The sequence below is a fragment of the Aspergillus candidus genome (genome assembly GCF_002847045.1).
Source record: "Aspergillus candidus strain CBS 102.13 unplaced genomic scaffold BDW47scaffold_42, whole genome shotgun sequence".
Lineage (NCBI taxonomy): Eukaryota > Fungi > Ascomycota > Eurotiomycetes > Eurotiales > Aspergillaceae > Aspergillus > Aspergillus candidus.
The window spans coordinates 155,509-175,168 of NW_020194047.1; the positions used below are offsets into that span (position 1 = coordinate 155,509).

General features: G+C 53.8%; 7 protein-coding genes across 7 annotated transcripts; 3 read left to right on the plus strand and 4 right to left on the minus strand.

Moving 5' to 3' along the window:
* The first annotated feature begins 822 nt into the window (after nucleotides 1-822).
* Nucleotides 823-2,985, plus strand: sho1 (osmosensor SHO1). Its single transcript, XM_024813565.1, has 3 exons — nucleotides 823-1,467; nucleotides 1,521-1,676; nucleotides 1,738-2,985. Exons 1-3 carry the CDS (start codon nucleotides 1,330-1,332, stop codon nucleotides 2,380-2,382), a joined length of 939 nt encoding a protein of 312 aa, XP_024669807.1. The 5' UTR covers nucleotides 823-1,329; the 3' UTR covers nucleotides 2,383-2,985.
* A 158-nt stretch (nucleotides 2,986-3,143) lies between these two features.
* BDW47DRAFT_109845 (uncharacterized protein) lies at nucleotides 3,144-6,485 on the plus strand. Its single transcript, XM_024813566.1, has 3 exons — nucleotides 3,144-5,002; nucleotides 5,072-5,742; nucleotides 5,822-6,485. The coding sequence occupies exons 1-3, from the start codon at nucleotides 3,607-3,609 to the stop codon at nucleotides 6,185-6,187; spliced, it is 2,433 nt and encodes an 810-aa protein (XP_024669808.1). The 5' UTR covers nucleotides 3,144-3,606; the 3' UTR covers nucleotides 6,188-6,485.
* Nucleotides 6,486-6,681: 196 nt separating this feature from the next.
* BDW47DRAFT_109846 (NAD(P)-binding protein) lies at nucleotides 6,682-8,118 on the minus strand. Its single transcript, XM_024813567.1, has 4 exons — nucleotides 7,886-8,118; nucleotides 7,589-7,824; nucleotides 7,168-7,517; nucleotides 6,682-7,076 (listed from the first exon to the last, which is right to left on the minus strand). Exons 1-4 carry the CDS (start codon nucleotides 7,988-7,990, stop codon nucleotides 6,826-6,828), a joined length of 942 nt encoding a protein of 313 aa, XP_024669809.1. The 5' UTR covers nucleotides 7,991-8,118; the 3' UTR covers nucleotides 6,682-6,825.
* A 253-nt stretch (nucleotides 8,119-8,371) lies between these two features.
* Nucleotides 8,372-10,789, plus strand: BDW47DRAFT_109848 (uncharacterized protein). The gene is made up of 5 exons (XM_024813568.1): nucleotides 8,372-8,488; nucleotides 8,542-8,666; nucleotides 8,719-10,095; nucleotides 10,144-10,429; nucleotides 10,537-10,789. Exons 1-5 carry the CDS (start codon nucleotides 8,429-8,431, stop codon nucleotides 10,744-10,746), a joined length of 2,058 nt encoding a protein of 685 aa, XP_024669810.1. The 5' UTR covers nucleotides 8,372-8,428; the 3' UTR covers nucleotides 10,747-10,789.
* A 401-nt stretch (nucleotides 10,790-11,190) lies between these two features.
* On the minus strand, nucleotides 11,191-12,929 carry BDW47DRAFT_109849 (mitochondrial 37S ribosomal protein mS45). The gene is made up of 2 exons (XM_024813569.1): nucleotides 12,289-12,929; nucleotides 11,191-12,065 (listed from the first exon to the last, which is right to left on the minus strand). Exons 1-2 carry the CDS (start codon nucleotides 12,799-12,801, stop codon nucleotides 11,373-11,375), a joined length of 1,206 nt encoding a protein of 401 aa, XP_024669811.1. The 5' UTR covers nucleotides 12,802-12,929; the 3' UTR covers nucleotides 11,191-11,372.
* Nucleotides 12,930-13,057: 128 nt separating this feature from the next.
* On the minus strand, nucleotides 13,058-14,700 carry BDW47DRAFT_109852 (uncharacterized protein). Its single transcript, XM_024813570.1, has one exon. It carries the CDS (start codon nucleotides 13,963-13,965, stop codon nucleotides 13,696-13,698), a length of 270 nt encoding a protein of 89 aa, XP_024669812.1. The 5' UTR covers nucleotides 13,966-14,700; the 3' UTR covers nucleotides 13,058-13,695.
* Nucleotides 14,370-16,355, minus strand: BDW47DRAFT_119280 (uncharacterized protein; the record flags this gene model as incomplete). Its single annotated transcript, XM_024815334.1, has 1 exon — nucleotides 14,370-16,355. The coding sequence occupies one exon, from the start codon at nucleotides 16,353-16,355 to the stop codon at nucleotides 14,370-14,372; it is 1,986 nt and encodes a 661-aa protein (XP_024669813.1).
* Between the last annotated feature and the right edge of the window lie 3,305 nt (nucleotides 16,356-19,660).

The window sequence follows — 19,660 nt, forward strand, 5'->3', positions numbered from 1 at the left end:
TTACAAATGTACGGGTGATATGCAGATGTACTCTGTATATAGTAGTAGAAAAGTAGATGGCTCATATAGGTCGAGTATTGTATATAAATAAAAGATATATTGTAATGGAAAAATGGACTTCATGATGAACAAAGAAGTTAATGATAATGTGAGATTAATTTAGATCAATTTATTTATTTCAGCGACATTGACTACAGTACCATACCAATACCATCAAATCATAACAACCACCGTTCCTGACCCATCCCCCCAATAATCCCCCCCTCCTGCATGGCCCCGTTCCTGGCAGCGGTAACCATACCGTACGAGCCATACGGATTGGAATGGAAGTGAAACCCGCCAAGTCTCCAACTTTCTCTCTTCATTCCCCTCTCCTTTTCTCGCTCTCTCTCTCTCTCTCTTCTTTCTTCTCTTTCTTCTTCTCTTTCTCTCCATCAACCCACTCGCGATCGGTCTCAAGTCCATCGACTCGTTCACTCGTTTATCCTCTTTTCTTTCTGCTTCATTTTTACTTCTCCAATCCTCAATTCTCACCCGCATCCTCCCCCTTTGATATCCTTCATTCCTTCCTCAGCCTGGTGCTGCCTCTGCTTCTTCCCCGTGCCTTTCTTCCAAGTTTACTCTCTGCAAGGGGGCCCTCTTTTTGTTATTGTCGACGCCATCTCCTCGGATCTCCCAGGACCTGTCGCCCTGTCTCAAATTGATTATCGCCTTATATGATCCTCCTTTCATATTGCACCGTGTTTGTTTAAGGTTATTACACCCACGCTGCCTGTTTCTCGACGTCGTGCCCGCTCGGCTTCAGCCTCGTCATCCGACTCCGCCCCCATTGTCGCTCTCTCAAGGTACGTGACGCTCGTCCACGTCGCCGATCCGCTTGTTTTATTTTTTATTTTTCTTCTATCTTTTCTTTCTCTTCCTTTTCCTCTCCTTTCCTTCGGTTTGCCTGTCTTGCTTGTTTCTTCTTCTTGTTCTTCTTCTTTTTTCTTACTCCTTCCCCCTAGTTTGTTGTTTTTTTCATCCCTGCAGAACGTGCGTCGCGTTGTTGTCGGTACCGTTCCTTCATCCTCACCGATCAGACCATCGTGGGCCTCTCCGGCCTGCTGCCTGTTCACCTCCACTGACTCCCTCCGTAGCTCGATCCTTTTCATCTCGTCAATCCGTATCCCTTGTCCACCCACCCTGATCTGTGGGTTTCCCTCGGCTTCATCGTGACGACACTCCCACTCGCCCGTGGATAAAGAGCCGGATTCATCAACCAAGGAACGGGTCCTGTCCTCTCGTCGCCGCACATCAACTCGGCCTATATATTTGTTCGCTGTCCCATCCATGGTGGCGTACTCGTCGTCTGCTCCGTCCTTCCAAAAACCATCACCGTACCTGAGTTCCTCCGCCAAAATGGCCCGATTTCAAGCGAGTAATATCCTGGGCGACCCGTTCGCTCTCGTCACCACCGCCATCGCCATGGTACGTGTCTGAGAACGCCTCTTGATGCTCGGCCGGTGCTGACTGTTTCCTAGCTGGCCTGGATGATCGCCTTTATTCCATCCATCGTTGCCGACGCCATTGGCAAATACCCAACTTACTCGTGGTGGGCCATCGCCTACATGCTTTGCTGCATTGGTGGCTTGGTCGTGGTCTTTGGCACCGACACCGGTCAGGTCTATGGCGTGGCGGTATGTGATCCAATTCACCCAATCCCACGATGGCAGAGGGTAGTGATGCTAATGGATGCAGATTGTCGGTTATCTGGCCGCCGGGCTCGTGTTTACGACCGTTGCGGTGAACTCGCTGGTCTACTCTAATAGCGGCCCCTCGCAAGCTGCCGCTGCCGGCTTTATTCTCCTGTCCATGGTCATCATCGTCTGGATCTTCTACTTCGGATCCACTCCGCAGGCCTCGCACCGTGGGTTCATCGACTCGTTCGCCCTGCACAAGGAACAGCCGCCCACGCCGTTCGGCGGAGTCCGCCCGATGTCGACCGCATTCGCGACCCGCCCCGAGACTACCTCCACGCAACCGCAGATGTACACGTCCGCCCAGCTGAACGGATTCGAGACCTCGTCCCCCGTCTCCGGCTACCCGGGCGGTGCCCCGGGCGACAACCGCAGCTCGCAAGCCCGGTTCGGCAACCCATCGACGACGAACCTGGGCACGGGCAGCACGCCCGACGTGGTGGGCGAGGTGCCGCAACCGACCGAGTACCCGTACCGAGCCAAGGCCATCTACTCGTATGACGCCAATCCCGAAGACGCCAACGAGATCAGCTTCAGCAAGCATGAGATCCTGGAGGTGTCGGATGTCAGCGGGCGATGGTGGCAGGCGCGGAAATCCACAGGGGACACGGGAATTGCCCCGTCGAACTATTTGATCTTACTGTGATGTGTATCTGTCTTGCACCCTTTTCTTTTTCCATTTTCTCCTTGTTTTATTGCATTTCTTATCTGGTCCCGACCTGTTACGGTCGTCGCGGTATGGTCGCGGGAGAAAAAAAATGTCTTGATACCCTTCGAGTAAGATCTCACTCGGCGCGAGTCTGGTTTGCAAATCACGTTACGTCTTGATGGCTATGTTTGCACTAATTTGGTTGTTTTTTTTTTAACTTATTTTTTGTTCTCTTTATCTTTTCCTTTTTCTCTCTGTTTGATTTCTTTTTATTTTTTTGTGTGACTATTGTCCGAAACTTCTCCGTGTGTCATTGAATAGAACCGGTGGAGTGTTCTATTTTCGGATGGATCTGTACGTGATTCGTGGCATTACTGTCCTTTATTTTTCTCGGCGGGCCCTTGCCCCGGTCGATCTGTCGGAGTAGATGGTCTGGAGGGTTGAGGAATGAATCTGAAATTCAGTGTAGTTATCTGTATGAGAGATCTAACGTTTCATTGTAAAGGTTGCGAGAGATGAAGCCGTTGGACGCCACGTGCGGAGGGCGTTGTCCGATTGGATATGCAGCTGCGAGACAAGTCATGGATCGACCGATTGATAGATGGATCGATCAATCTACCTAGGTATTGATCGGGCAGAATCGATAAATGGTTGCACTATCTGGGTCATGCCTGGTCCTCAACGCATGATATAGACAGAAGAAGAGAATATAAATAGATTCAGGAGCATCTGATCATCCTGCAGCTCGTGCGAACCAATGCGAGACTAAACTGAATTCATACTAACTCCTTCTTCCCCTCAACCTTTTTATCTGTGCTGTCTTTCTCTTTCTCGTGCGGGCTTTTTTTTGTCTTTTGATCTGTCTCTCCCTTCCTATCTTTTCGTTCCTCACCTGCCGGGTCTCTATCTCCGCTCGTTCATCCGCTGTTTCCTCCCCTTGTTCCTTCTCTGCGTCCTTTCTCTACACCCCTCTTGACTCTCCCTCCCTCCCTCCTTCCTTCCTAGCGCGTCATGTCATCGTCCTTGTCTCCGCAATGATCGAGTCAGTGGATTTGTGGGCGGAGAACTACTATATCTCCTATCATCCGCACCATCGTACCCGGTGGAGCACCCTCTTTCTTGCTTTCCTTCTTACTTAATTCTTTCCTTCTCTCTCGGTTTTTTCTCGATCATTTCGACCCTAATGCCCCTGTGGAGTGTCTATCGTAATATAATCCCACCATGGCCCTGAACTGGACGGCATGGAAGGCCAAGTGGCTGTTGTTGCGGCGTCGGCGATCGGCCGTTCAGGATCATCTGCCACCCGAGGCCGACACCGCCAAGAATCCGCATCATCACAATCATCCGCCGTCTTCTTCCTCCAACAACTTCTTCCTCTTCCACTCCTCCCCCTCCTCCCCCTCTCCTCCCTCCATCGCCTCACGTCCTCGACCACAGTCCGCCTCCCCTCGTGATCTTGACTCCGCCTCACTTCTCTCGGGTCTCTCGTCTTCCGCCGCCTCCCTCCAGACCGCCCCTGGTTCCGTCGAGGCCGATCATCCCTCCTCGCCCTCCTCCTCCGACCCCCGCCGTCTCCGCTACTACGGAGGCTCCTCCTCCCTTCACGACCCCCTTAATGATCGTCTACCCGAGGACGACTCGTCTCGACGCCCCAAGTCTCTCCCTGTTAAGGGCCTGACCCCGTCGGTCGCCGTCACCCCGCCCCCGCCGCCGCCACCACCGTCCTCCTCTGTCGATCCTCCGGCCCGCCCGCACCGCAAACCATCGGACTCGATCGGTCCTGCGGCCCAGCAGCGGACCTCCCCGAAGAAAAAAGCCGCGGCGTCGTCTCCCCCCCGACTCCCCCAATCTCGCATCCCCCCCGTCGCCGCGCGTTCGCCCCGCCCCAGCCTCGGTGTACGTCGACAGTCTCTCCTGGCGCTGCCCAACCCGCAGCTGATCACGAACCTGCTGGGCCCCGGCATCGCTTTCGACACCGACAGTACCGAGAGCGCCAGTTTCGACACCGTCGCGGCGCCGGAGTCGACGATGCCCCGCAAGGTCTGGGTCAAGCGCCCCGGGGGCTCGGCCACCTTGGTCCCCTTCGCCCCGGACGCCGTCGTCGATGAGCTGCGGGACCAAGTCATCCTCAAGTATGCCAATTCGCTGGGCAAGGCCTTTGACGCCCCGGACGTCGTCATCCGCATCACCCCGCGCGATGGCATCACCCCCGAGCGCATTCTGAGCCCCGAGGAGCCGCTCACCAGCATCCTGGACAACTACTACCCCGGCGGCCAGATGGTCGAGGAGGCCCTCGTCATCGACATCCTCCAGCGCAACACCCCCAAACCCTCGCCGCGCCACACGGTTTACTATCACCACGAGCCGGGGGACCATGGCGAGTACTTTCCCATCATGCCCGCCAACCCCAATGTCGCCACGCCGCCCGCCCATCCGTCCTCGGCCACCGGCCCTGTCAACCCCCACACGGCCCCCTCCATCTCCATTCTCACGACAGGGATGCCGCCTCCCCTGCCGTCCCCGGGTAGCCGCGGCAATCGGCACAGCCGTCGACCGCCGCTCACGCGACATGCGACAAACTCGCCTACTATCATCGGCCAACCCGCCAGTGCGAAAGGTTTTCCTCCCCCCCTCTCCCCCCCCTTTGTTTTCTTCCCTCAAGAGTCACTCCTGACCATCAATTTAGATACCCCAACCAGTACCGTTCCGGCCCAATCCACGCCGCCCGTCCCGGTCCCACCGGGTCCGCCGCCGGCGGTGGAGTCGCCGCAGACCCAGACCATGACTCCCCCGACTCGCGGATCCTCGCCCCGCCCTCGTCCCCCGACGAAGACGAAGAAGAGCATTCACCGGGAGTCCGTGGGCGGCGCGTTTGGCGGGCTGATCGAGGGCACCGTGCCGCCCATCAACGTGCTGATCGTGGAGGACAACATCATCAACCAGCGGTTGCTGGAAGCTTTTATGAAGCGGCTCAGTGTGCGGTGGAAGTGTGCCGCTAACGGAGAAGAGGCGGTGACCAAGTGGCGCCAGGGGGGGTTCCATCTCGTCCTGATGGACATCCAGCTACCCGTGATGAACGGGTTAGATGCCACCAAGGAAATCCGCCGACTCGAACGTTTGAATGGCATTGGAGTATTCCCCAAGACGGCGTCGGGACGCTCCAGCGCGGCCAGTGCGACCACCAAGTCCCCGCAGGAGTTGGATGGGGGGTCCTACCTGTCTCTCAAGAAGGAGGACAACCTCCATGACCTCTCCCTCTTCAAGAGTCCTGTCATCATCGTGGCCTTGACGGCGAGCAGTTTGCAGAGTGACCGTCACGAGGCGTTGGCGGCGGGTTGCAATGATTTTTTGACTAAGGTATGTAATGCGCTTCCCACGATGTGCGGAAGGTTTTTTTGGAAGGGGGTCATCAGCAAATGTACTAATATTGATCCAGCCTGTCCGGTTCGAGTGGTTACAGCAAAAGGTGACGGAATGGGGCTGCATGCAAGCACTGATCGATTTCGAAGGTTGGCGGAAATGGCGCGGGTATGTGGATGACAAGCAACCTACCGTCATCGACAGCGACGCCAGTCCAATGCGAATCGGCAACGACCCGTCAACATCATCCTCCAATGGCGACCGGGAGCCGGAGCGGGATCTGAAGCCAAAGTCGAAGCCGCCAGCCAGCAACGGCGTCCAAGACTCGTTGGTCGCTGGACCCGTACTATCGGACCTCAGTCGGGAAGATTCAGGTAGTACCAACGGGGAGACCATGGATATGGCAACGAGTCCGACGACGCGTGTGGAGGATACCGCGTAGATTCTTTCCATCTTTTACCTCTCTTATGTCGACACTGTCGTTGTCTATGTTTTGTTGTTCTTGTTTTGTTCTCTTCAGGGTAGATGCTTGTGTCTACTAACGGATACCCAGCATCGCGCATTTATGCGTTGTGCATTATGCATTATGCATTTATACAACTCATTTTTTCTTTTCTTCTTTTCTTCATCTTGGGGATTGTTAGGGGTGTAGGTGGTGGTGTTTGGGGGTATATTATAATATATCTAGTTATATATTTACATATAGTATAGTTAAATATCGTTTAGTATCATACTCCCTACATGCATGTTGATATGGATATGGATAGGATTGATACAGGATATGCTGAAGTGGGTTGATTGGTATGTGAATGAGTATGGAACAGTGTAGTCATTACGGAGTACAGTGGATAACAACAGGATATAGAGAATAGATCAGACTGATGTGATGTAGCTACATTGTTACAGTGCTTCACCTCATACTCAAGTAAACAAACAGTCTGCATCCGCTTGATATAGAAAGAAAGACGCATGATTGTTTCCACAGGCAGTATAGTACTAATCAGAGAGTAAAAGAGAGAGAGAGAGGGAGAGAGGCGGACTGTGTCGAAAAACCTCTGCCAGCACTAGAGATGGCACCGCTCAAGCCTTCCAACCCTCCTCTAGAACATCGCGGACGCTCCGCGGCCGGATCTCCGGGAAGCGGCGGTTGAGCGACTCGTCCTCAGACAGATCCAAGTCGCCAGCATTCGACCAGCGGCCGAAGGTAGCAAGGATGCGCTGGAGCTGTTCCTTGGGCAGGAATGCATACATGGACGGATGCGATGGAAGCTCTGTGACCTGGAAATTTTCCAACTTCTCCTCGCTGTCGTGCGTCACGTTGAACTTGACTCCTGCGGCACAGGCACAATATCCGCGTTAGCACTGACCTCGAACCAGAGACGTATATAAACAGAGAGATAATATGAGTCGATAGAAACGAACCTTTGGCTTCTTCCGCGAGGGCAACAAGTTCATTCCAGGTCTTCTTGTCGCCGATGATCGTGCCCCGCTCGGGCCAGTCCGGCGCGCTGACGAACGCAGCGATGAACCGGGCTACGTCGAAGGTATGCGTGAACACGACGGGCACGTCGCCCGAGCCTGGGATCGCAGCTGCGTTGTGCGCTATATCGACTGCCAGAACAAATGGCTGGAGGTAGCTTTTGACTTTGGGCATCCCGTAGTAATCTGTGAAGATCCCGTTCGAGAGGAGGCTGTATTCGAGGCTTGTGGAGGACTGCAGCTTTTGCACTGCGGCTAGTTTGCCTGCGACGAATGGGAGGTCCCTTGCATGTCTGTTTGGTGTTGATTAGCGTGTGATAGATGGGGGGGGGGGGAGTGCAGTGCAGGAAGAGGATGCTTGTACTCTTGGGTGTAACGCATGCCGAACTCGCTCGGGATGAATCGCTTTGTGCTCGATGATTTCTCGGCAGCTTCGATGAGGTTCAGCTGGGCGTTGCTGGCGGTGTCGTCGAGCACGGATACCGTAGACACGATGGTGTCGATCTTGTTGCTTTCCAGCAGGGTGGTAAGGGATGCGACGTTGGCGTAGTCCGCGAGAAGCAGTGGGACGCCTAGCTCTTTTGCTAGATCGTCGTCGGGCTAGATTATTTACACTTAGCATTGAGGATTGGATGAATACGGTCGCGATGGCGATGTCTACCTTTCTTGTCAAGACATGGACGGAGTGGCTCGTCGTGTCTCTCAATGCCTCGACAATAGCGCGTCCCAGGTTGCCGGTTCCACCGGCGACAGCGATGATGGCCATGGTTGGAGATGGTAGGAGATTATTTGAGGTTTTTTGATTGTTGGTTCTCGCAGAACAAGCGAGGGTCTATGGGAGTATTTATACATCTCGAGCCGTGGGCATCGGAGTGAAGGGCCCCCCATTGCGACAGGCAACAGACATCCATCTGTCGTAGATGCTTAGCAATGACAGCCCCCAGATCCAAGGATGATGATATCGATCATCACTTTAGATCAAGTTGATTGGCCGCATAGGCTGATCGGGTGTTGTTTGGTCTCCACCTTCGAGGAAATCCCGCATGGGGAATTTGTCAGTCGGATCCAATTTGCTTCCGACGCCCAGAGTTGGGGAAGTCGGTCTGTATCGATCGAGATGATTGTATCTGCGTGTCTACTTCGGCTGGAGAGCTAATTTACGACCCGGGCTTTCTGCTGTCTGTTTTAAACCGCTTTGTCAAATATGGAGGGCTCGGAAGAGGTGGGTTCACCACCCAAGGACAAGCGCCCAAGAACATCCAATGTATGATATCCATGCCCGCCAACCCAGCGGACTATTCCAACACTCTATACTAGGCATGCGTACAGTGTCAGCGAAACAAAAAACGCTGCGACGGCGGCATGCCACGATGTACTTCGTGCACACAGCGCCAGTTGGCTTGTACTTACCACGGGGTCAGACGTCGAGGCCGGGGGAAAGCGTCGGTAGATCAGTTGGATATGGATGGTGTCATCGGCTAATCCCTACTCCAGGAAACCACATCTAGAGAAGCTGGAGTCTCGGGTCAGTGAACTGGAGACTTCTTTACGGCATTCGATGAGTGTTTCGGTGGGGTCCGCCAGCAATGAAACTTCCAAAGTGGGAACAGACCAGAACAGCGCCCAGTCTGCTTTATCAGATAGACTGGATGCGTCAGAGTCTGGAGCAAGTGAGCCCTCGTGTCGCGCAGGTGACCATGGGCAAACGCAGACAGCGCTGAGAGATAAATTCTTCACGGTCCTCCCAGCGCAACCAACGACCGAAAAGCTCAGGTCAGAGGCGAACCACGGCGCTTTCACCAGCCCCATCTTCGTCCAACTTCCTCCCAAGTCCCACCTCCAGTCTCTGTTTGAGGTGGCTCTCGCTGAACTCAATTATCAGGTGCCCTTCTTCGACATCCCTCTGTTGCTGACTCTTCTGGACGAACACTATGCACACCCGACTGCTCCCCGAGGAGACCACCCCCAGCGCTGGGCTATGCTCAACACAGCCGTAGCTGTCGCGATCCAGCTCCGCACCGCAAAAGGCTCGGAACATGCCATGATGAAGATATCATGGGCTTTCTTCAAGAATGCGTTCAGCATGTACTCCGCTATTACCTTACGCGGTGCGGACATACTAGCTGTAGAAGCGCTGCTCGCTATGGCTGTATACGTGCAGGGCTCAAGCGATCTGCGAACCACATCGGCCCTGGTCTGTGCGGCCGCGCGCCTATCTTTAACACTTGGATTGCATCGGACGACGTATTACTCTGGGCTTGATCCTGCTGCAGCGAACCGGGGCCGGAGGGCCTTCTGGGTCTCCTATCTTCTCGACAAGGACATCTCTTTGCGAACAGGAATGCCTTCCAACTTTGATCAGGAAGCTATCAGCCTCCATCGTCTGGATCTCGTGGGGCCTGGATCGTCGACAGGTAGCCTCGGCTTGGGAATGGACATGCCGGCGTCCACTCTCATCCAGTTCCAGGTTCAACTAGCGATGATTGATTCCACCGCTGAGAAACGGCTCTTTTCCACCTCTGCCAGGGAAAAAAGTGTTCACCAGCTCTTGAGCATCGCAGCTGAGCTTGACCACCAACTGATGGCCTGGAAAGCAAGCCTCCCAGTATATCTCCGAGCCGATCATCTCGACCGGTCCTCCCCAACAACAACAACAACAATAGCCAGAGAGCCTATCATCCAGCTGCACCTCGCGTACTATAACACACTCTGCGAGCTCCACTCCTTTGCCGCGCACCTCGATCCCCAAGGTCTTAATAGCAGTACCATACAGCAGGTCAACTCTGCAAGAACCACTCGGATATCCGCAGCCTCGGAGACAATCCACCTCCTGCAATGCCTATCTCGCCAGGAACAACCCGGATATCTCTGGTACGTATAGCCACAAGCCGCCCATCCTCCTCGCTAATCGTCAACCAGGCATATTCTACTCTATCCCATAGCCGCATGCATCACTCTCGTCACTGTTGTACTTGACAAGCCTGAGGATCCCCAGGCGCGTTCCTGCGCTGAACGTATTGGTGAGCTCGTGGCGTTTTTGAGAGAATTGCAGCGTGATGGGATTCTCGATGTACAGGCTTTGTTAGATCTATGCTGCGGACTGGAAAAGCGTGTTCTCTGTACAATTTTGAACGCGGCAAATGGGACCCTGGCTGAGGGTTCCCCTTGCACTGGCATCGCCCCCGAGCTCGACACATGGAGACAGGTATGTTCGACCCCCCCCCCATCTATCTAAAGCATAAGAAAAACAACACCAAAGAAGAGACCCGTAGAAAAAAACAGCATCTTCCCACTAACCAATAACCACAACAGCAAATACTATCTCCCACCCACGCCAGAACGAGAACAACCAGCATGCACCTCGCATCGGGACTAATGAGCAACATACCCAACCTATGCTCGATCGCCGCTACTATCTTTTCGGGTCTTCTGCCTGAGAGCCAGATACAGATATCGCCGGTTTCGAGCCTGCTTGCGCCGCCGTCGCTGGATCCTGGGAGGTATGGGTTTGCGTTTGGTTGATTGGGGGTTTTTTTTTTCTTTACATGGGTACCTTACGTGCCTGGCTATGGGCTGGTTGGGTGGGTGGGTGGAACCTAACTCATTCCAATCTGGCTATGTGCAATTTTGGTTTTGTTAAGAGATGCTGCTGGATGGTTGTTTGATTGATAGTACTATCTTGGTATACATGATAGGTGGGTAGGTATGTAGTGTACTTCAATCATTTACCATATACAGTCTATATTGATATGGAATCTGACCATATATATATGGGAAATAATCAATACATAGCATGCGTATTAGATTGCGCAAGGATGAATGAAGTATGTCACGTATCATGTCTTGGAGTTTAAAGTCGATGTAGATAGATGTAGATAGATACAATAAAGATCATGTTGAGTCTTGTTATCAGAAACAACCTACATACTCTATCATTCACTTTATATAAATCATGTCACATGTAGAGCTAGTTGATGGTGATACCTAGGAGATAGATAATAAATAATACAGATACAGAACACTCCACCCACAACGCTCAATCCTAGAAATACATATATCGATGTCGATAATATCCAACCAGTCCCGTCCGTCTCGCGGAGTAGGGACGAGACAGGATCAGGAGGAATTGATGAACAGTAGTAAGAAGTTTAAACAACAACACTGGTCGGGATCTTGACTTGTCCCTTCTTGCGATCTTCCGACGGCACACCATATCGTCGGCCCGGAGCACGCGAACCACGTCCATCGTGTCCCACCGTCTTCTCGCTGAACTCGACGTCCCGGAAGCGGAATTCGAACCGAGACGCGGCGGGTGCCACCTTGTTCGTGCTCTGCTCCTCGCGCGCGGCTGCTTGTGCGCGCTGCTCGCCCTCGAGGCGCTCCTGCTCGAGCAGCCGCGTCCTGTAGTACTTGTTGGTCTCGCGCGGCTCCTCCGGGTGGGCGAGGCGGTGGCGCTCCAGCGCCACGAGGTGCGGGTGCGGGATACGTGCCTCCGCCGGCTGCAGAACTTGCGTCTCGAACTCGCCCTTGCCGACGCGCTCAATGCGGCCGGGCTGCTGCGTCGCGCGGTCGACCGCCGCGGTGGGGTCGGCTGCAGTGGCCGCAGCCGTGGCGAGATCCTGGGCCGGCGCGGCGGAGAAGACGCGGCCAGCGTCGGCACGCGTGAAGTGACGCGATTCCGGGATCGGGTGGAAGATTTGTGCGTTGGTCAGCTTGTGCACGGGTAGGTCGTTGATGGACTCGTGTGCCCTTCTAAGCTGGTACTCGGGGTCCTTGTAGAGCGGTGTGGTGGGCACCATCTCGTGGACGGCCCGGGCATAGGGGAGGGCCAGCTGCTTGTTCTTTGCATCAAATGCTGGTCAGCGACTGCGAATAAGTTTGCTTGTGGGAAGTGTAAGATGTGGGGTTGTGCATCAGATTATATGGCGTTCTAAGCATCCCGATCATTGACCGGTCATAAAGACTAATCGAATTTTCCTTTTTTCTCATCATGCAAGTAGGTACCCTGGTGGAGGTGGAGGTGGTAGGGAAAAAGTAAAAGGGAAAGGAAAAGAGAATAAATACCTGACTCTTCATCCTCTTCTCCAACTCAACCAACCGCACAACAGCCGCAACCCTCCTCATATCAACACCCAGCTCAACACTAACAGCACGCACACTCTTCTTGTTCTTGCCCGTCACCCTCGCATGGATCTCATTCCGCAACTCCTCACTGAGGATATTCTCAGCAGAGAAATAGGGGTTCAGCGGGAACGGATGCGTCAGGGCCGCCTTGCTGTTGGCGCCTTCTTCGCCGCGAGCCCGACGCTCCTTCAGCCGCGTCAGGTAGTTGGTCCGCCCCGGCACGTGAGACTTTAGCTCGGAGCCTTCTTTGGCCAGCCATTGGAACATGTCTGTCCGCCATTTCCGGCTCTGGGGGGCTGGCGTTGTGCTGAAGGGGCGGCTGCTGCCATTGGAGGCGGTGCCTGTGGAAGGGAGACGGGAAATAGAGGAGGATGAGGCTGTGGTGGAGGAGGTAGAGGAGAGGTAGGGGAGGAGGGTGTTTGTGACCCGTTGGTTATGTATCCGGGGGGGCATTGTGGAGGTGTGTGAAGGGGGATACTCGGGAAGAAAGGAGAAAAGAAAAGAGTCAAGGAGATTATTTTGATAGAAAGTACACAATTGACCGGCGGACGGCCAACGGAGGAGAGGTGGGGGGGGGGAGGATATGGAGGGAAGATGGTTGAGAAAGACAACCGAGAGGGAACGCGAGGTCGAAGAAACTTTTCTCTGCGTCGGTCCGGGTCACGTGTGCGCCGGGAGAAACCGTGGCCTCAGGCACTCAGGACCCACCGGATCACCTGACCTACATAGCGACTACTGCCCGACCAGTACGCCTACGGATGCAGTTGGATCAAAGAACGAATCAATCTCGCTGTCAAACTAGAGAACATAAACGAATAATAATAAGCAATGCGCCTCTTTCCTCCTGGTCCAAGATGCGGCGTAAGAATCAGAGTAATAATAGCGCGTTCATCCAAGGTAAAATCAACGGCCTCCCAACAACACCCAAGGAACACGCGCTGCGAACAGGATGCAAGTCGAACAAGAAGTAATTAATAAACAGGAAACACCAAGAAAAGACAGATTAAGAAAGAAGGGGCGAAGAGTAAAGAACATAAAGAAGGCGCTAGAAAATGGACAGGCGAGCAGATACCAGATGCCGTTTACCCCGTGGAAAAGCGTTCGTCAGATCAAAAATCCCAAACTATAACCGTGTAAACGCCTCCCACGATGGGTGCTCTCCCGGAAATCCCAGATGCTTTATCATGACATGAGTTGATTATACCACGCGCACCCCGGCCGGATGCGACTTCATTCTCTTTTTTCCTTTTTGCTTTTTGCTTTTTTTGTCGTTTTGGCTTTTCTTCGTCGTTGTCCTTTGACCCGGCGGTCCATCTAGTTCTTCTCCGGGGTCAGGATCGACGACATTCATCCATCCATATACCACGTTCCGCCTGTCAAGGAGTGCATCTGCGACTGCGAAACGGATCCGGGGACAGACAGATGGAAGTGGAATGCGAAGCGAAACCGAGCGCTCGACACCAATAGAGATCTATCCGACCCATGTTGGCAGAACGCAAGAAAACACAATACAGGGTATGAAAAGACAGGGCAAAAAGGGATCAAACGCAAAAAAAAAAACATTAGAACACAAAAGCCGACCAGGAAAATTCCGAAGCTCCCGCAGGAAGAAATCATTAACACACGGATGATCAAGATGCAATCCCCCCAAAAGAAAGCGACAGTATAACAGGGCGCCCATTAATCCATGCTGCTGAGCGACACGAGGAACACGATCATCAAAAAAGAACACGAAAGGGGAGAATAATAAGAAGAAAAAGAAGACGATGAAGAAGAATAAGAGAAGAAGGGGTAAATAGGTCAAAGATCAAGAAGAAGATGAACGAATAGTTGAAGCATAAAGCACGAGTCCAACCTTACGCCAAGGAGGAACGGGTGCCTCCGAATGCTTGTTCTGGCTCGTAAGAAAGGAAGAAAAAGCAACAAATTCCCAGATTGCGCCAACTACCTGAAATGATTCATGAAAACATGCCGGACATTAGCGTCACCCGGGTCCGTCTCCGCCACTTCCCCCACCCCTCCTACCGACCAAGCATGTAGTCGGGGTAAGGGGGGTTGAACCCCCCCGAGTTGGGACCAGTGGTGCCGTTGGTGCCGTTGACCCCACCCGAGGGGGGCGGCGTCGGGGTCATCATCGGGTGCAGGGGGCTGCGGATCCCCAGTCCCGCATTGGAATTGTAGGCGGCAGTGGGATTGGGAATTGGCCCATGCGGCCCCGGACCGTGCAGGGTGCCGTTACCCCTCATGCCTATCGGCTGGGGCAATCCGGGCGGGGCTTGCGACTCCAGTCCCGGGGGTGGTCGGGTGACGCCCGCGAACCCGTGGCCCGACAGGCCGGCGAGGTTGGCGCCGCCGCCGCCGCCCCCCGGTCCAACCCCCGACGACGCCATGGCCGCAGCGGCGGCCGCAGCGGCGGCGGCGGCGGCCTGCTGAGAGGACTGACCGGATCGCACCCCCAGTGGGTTCTTGGAGAAGCTCAGGCGGATGCCCGTCTTCATGCTGTTGGACAGCCTGAAACCATACAACTCGTTAAGCGACTTGCCTGCTGTGCCGACATCCTCGAACTCGACGAAACACATGGGGCCGTTCTGTTTGTTTCGGAAGCAGAGTCGCTTGTAGCCGCGCTGCTTCGAGAAGAGCGCCTTCAGCTCCTCCTCCGACGTGTCCGGCGGCAGGTTACCGACGTAGAGGGTGTTACAGGGCGGGTTCTGGTCATTCGGGTTGGCCGCGGGGAGGCTGTGGCTGTGGCGGGATGGATGGGAGTTCCTGGGGGGGTTGCCGTGGGGGTTGTTGCTGTGAGGGTTGTTGCTGTGAGGGTTGTTGCTGTGCGGTTTGCCGTACGGGACACCGTGGCCGGCGCCCATGGTGGTGGTGGGGGTCATGGACGGGGGATAGGCTGTGGAAGGGGTGGAGAGGCCCATGTGTGCGGCGGACCCGCCGGCGGGCGGATAGTTCGGCACGGGGGGCGAGGATATGTTGGTCGCCAGCGAAAGATTCGCGAACTGGCCGGTGGGCATCGGCGGGTTGGTCGACCGGCGGAAGGAGATGGAACCGGCATGCCCTTTCTCCGCGTAGGCCAGCGGATTATCGAGAATCACGGACGTGTCATCCTCCGGTTCCCCGTCGATCATCGCCTTACCGCTGACGCGGGGGAGGTCGTGGGCGATGCCGTTGCCGATGGGCGACTGTGGGGAGAAGAGGGTGTGGATGCGGTTCCCGGCATCGGCGGGGGCGGGGGCGGCGGTGGAGGGGGGGAAAGAATCGCTGGCGGCCGACGCGGGGCCATTGGCGGCGAGGCTCTGAAAGGTGCCGTTGAAGCGCGAGGACTGGCGCGAGACGGGACCGGTGGTGGGGATGCCGTTGCCCAGGAAGCCGCGCGACGTGGCGGTGTGATCGATGGTGTTGCGCCGGGGGCCCGGGCCGTTGTACAGCTCCACGATCATGTTGGCATTGTCGGTGGAGTTGCGCTTCCCGTGGAGCAGCAGCTGCGCTTCCTCGGCGGCATCGGGCGAGGCGAACCGCGCGATCGCACTCTTGTATCCCGCGTCCTCCGCGAGGTCGACCGTGACGAACTCAACATCGACCAGGCCCTTGGAGAAGAGCAACATGCTGCGCAGGGCGTCGTGGCCCGTGTTCTGCGGAAGTTTGCGCATGATGATGGCGTTCGTGCCGGGGATGGGGGATCGCGCGAAGCCGTTGAGGCGGCGGGACGCTCGGTCGGAGTCGGGGTGGCGCATGGCGGTCGGGGTGACGGCGTCCAAGGAGGCGGCCGAGGCGGCGTGTGGGGAGAAGGGGTCGGGGAAGGAGGAGGTTAACGACGAAGTCGGATGCGACATGGAGGGGGGGTACACGTCGGTCGACATCGCATTCTGAGCCGTCGAAGGCGGCTGCGACGAGGGGAATGACGGATGTGGCGGCGATGCGCCCGACGAGACGGACGGGGTGCGTTGGTTGGTGTTGAACGACCCTGGACTTGTACGGGCGGACTGATTCGAACTGCCACTCATGCCTCGCGAACCACAGACACTTTTCCGATCAGACGAAGGGGGGTATTCGTAGGGAGGTCGAGGAGAGAACTCCACGCGTTGGTCGATGGGGAGCAGATGGACGTCGACGATCTGAGTGCGCCCGGTGTGTGTGCGATGGAGAGGGGGGGAGGCGAAACGGATGATCAACGCCGACGAAGATGATCGCAGGAAGTCTAGAACTCTGGATGCGAGATGCAGATACGCCGAGGGGTCTTGAAATGGACGATTGACAGCAGAGGGACGCGCACGCAAAGGTCGCGGCGGGAACGAAATTGCGACAGCCGGAGGGACCAGATAGAGGGAGGGGGGAAGAGGCGACGGGATAGGCAGTGATAGGATGAGTAATGATGGAATCACCAGATGAAAATGAACGGAGGTATTCGATGCGACGGGCAAGAAATGAAACTTGACTAGTCCTCGAGATAATAAGATATGGATGAGATGGACCGGGGAATAGTCATAACACGATGTGACGCAAAGAACAGGGTTGAGGTAGGGAATAGGAGAAGTAGCGAAAACGTGAATGAGGAAGGAGGAAATGAAGAGAAGAGAAGCAAGAGAAGAGGGGGAAGGGTAAGGGGATATGCGAAAGAAAGAAAGAGGTAGAGAAGGAAGTAAAAAGGAGGGAAAGATAAAGAGGTGCGACAGAACAGAAATAGGGACGTGAGTATTGGGGGGTTTGAATTTTGGGGGGGGGGAAGAGAGTGGTTAGGAGTGTAGAGAGAGGATGGGAAGGTTTGATTAGCAGGAATAGTAGGAGTAATACGCAGGTCAGAACAGAGGAGGATGATGGTCGAGGTGTAAATTTCCCGCGGTTACAAAGAGGGGGGAGAGAAAGAGAAGAAAGGAAGAAAGCGGATGTACGCAGTAGAGAGAGAGAGAGAGAGAGAGAGAGAGAGAGAGAGAGAGAGAGAGAGAGAGAGATGTGAAAGAGAAGAAGAGAAGGAGGACTCAAGAGGGGGGATGAATGAATGGCTTCGGATGGCTTGTCTGTTGGTATGGCCAGGCTCCGTATTCTGATGTCACGTATGGTATGATTCTGTAATTACCGGGAAATATACAACATATAACAACACCACGGGGGCCAAATTAGCGGATATCCATCCCTCCACAGACCACCAACTGGCCCAGGAGCGAGTGGTAATCAAACAAACCGGTCCTGTAATCCGATGACGGGTCCTTTCGTTCTTTTGGAACCCCCGAAGTCGAGTCGAGTCGAGTCCGGAACAGTCAACCCTGGGTCTGGGGGAGTTTCGGTCCCATGGATCCTCTCCATTATTCCATTCTTCCCCTTTATTTGATCGCTCATGATGCTACTCTCCTCGATTTGATTTCATTCGATTACTTCATCCGATCCTAATTTATTTTCTTCCCTTCGTACTCCGTATATTCCATTCCAGTCCATTGTCATAATGATGTTGATATGACTAGTTCAATTCCACAGCTGAAAACAATCCCAACGAACTAACCTCCACGCTAACGATCAATCCCTATCCAACGAAAGCCCGTAGCTCCCATTAGAGGCGCGACGGTCGACTTCGGACACGACGCGCTTCTTCCTGGGTCTGACTAGTGATCGTCCCTGACCCTGCGTCTGGATCATCCTCGCCTGTATCTGTATCTGTATTTACCGTACTGGTCTTCCATCCTCACTCCTCGAGTCTAGATTGTTCATAGAACGTCCAGCCTGATTTATCCACCCATGTTGATGCTCGCAAGCCTGCCTATCATAACATTGGAAAGGAACAAGACACAAGAACCATGGAGCCTTTCCGGTTTTGTGGAGAGATGCGCGACTGTCACTTGCCGAGTGCGGCGCATCTGCCGCATGCGACGGTGCGTGTGCCGAGCGTACCTTATACCATCCATACATACATACACTTCTGTCTTCATACAAACCTTCTCTACTTGGGACACTATTCATCGTGTGGTCATGACATTCCGTTGGTTTGTTTTAATAAAGAAAACAAATAAATAATAAGAACAATCAATCAAATCAATTAAATAAGTAAAGAAATATACATAAAGTTGACCATGACAGCCGAGGAATGGTGAACAATGGATCTCTCTGCTCCACTTCCAGCCATCAGGCACGCCCAAGGTGTCCACTTTCCAGGGTCACCAAACAGAACGCAGCTCAAACCCAAATATCCTCCCCTGAAGACCCAGGTCATCTTCATTCAAGCCCTCAACCATCAACCAAATCAGCCACTTGCCGACCAGTGCCACTGGTATCCCTCATTAGTCACGCTTCCGAGGTGATCATGAGGCGGTGCCACCTTTTGTACGACTGTCGCGAAACCCGTGGGCAAATGACGCCAGTGTGAACTCTCTTGGTACGTATAGTTTGCGACGCGTTCCTGGACAAGCCGGGAGAAGACGTCAGGACCGTGACTTTCCGAGTTCCTACCTATTTAGTGCGCTTGTGTACATCGATGCGTGGATCATCATGTGATTAGACTTTATTCATACAATTTTATATCACCTATTTGATTCAATTTATTTATCTTATTTATCTATTCTCCTCACAGAGAATGATATTCCCCTACTGACTCCTGCACAATGCCAGGATGCGCCCTGACAGCTAGACAAAAACCAAAGGTTAAACGGCATTACCGACGCCCCCGATCTGCGGCCTGGAATTGTGTCCGTGGCCAATCAGCTTGCTTGGCTGGTACTGGCTTCCTGTAGCATTGATCCCTATACTGCTATATTCCATATACAATATGTTATATAGATATCTAGATATCTATACCTATACACATTGATTGCTCGAGTACATTTAGATTGTTCATAATTTGTCTTGTGTATAAGCACGCTATCAGAGATACCATGTTTTGTGATTCAATCTGGAGATCATGGGTTAGACTAGGAGTTTTATAATATATTTCGTTGTAAACCGGTCTTTGGAGAATGTACTGGTGACGTGGGGAGAATTAGTGGCCCGAGATTGAAAACGCCCCCCTGCGTCCTTGCGCAATAGTACTCCCAGCTATATCAGACAATTGGGTCTTGTAGATAGGTATAGAAATTGCTATAGATATGTATGTAAACATGTCTTCATAGTAATATTAGCATTACATTGCCATGTTGGACTCCTTGTTATCAGGATGCGAAACTGTGATAATACAGCATGATAAGCTTCATTCACAGGGACCACCTAGTGATGAGGAAATCAACCCTAAAAGGAGTTCACTTCTCTAGGCACTTCGCGGACACTCTATCATCAATCCGTAGTCATTCTGCCATCACTATACTGTCATAAGAGATAAAACTAAACCCTT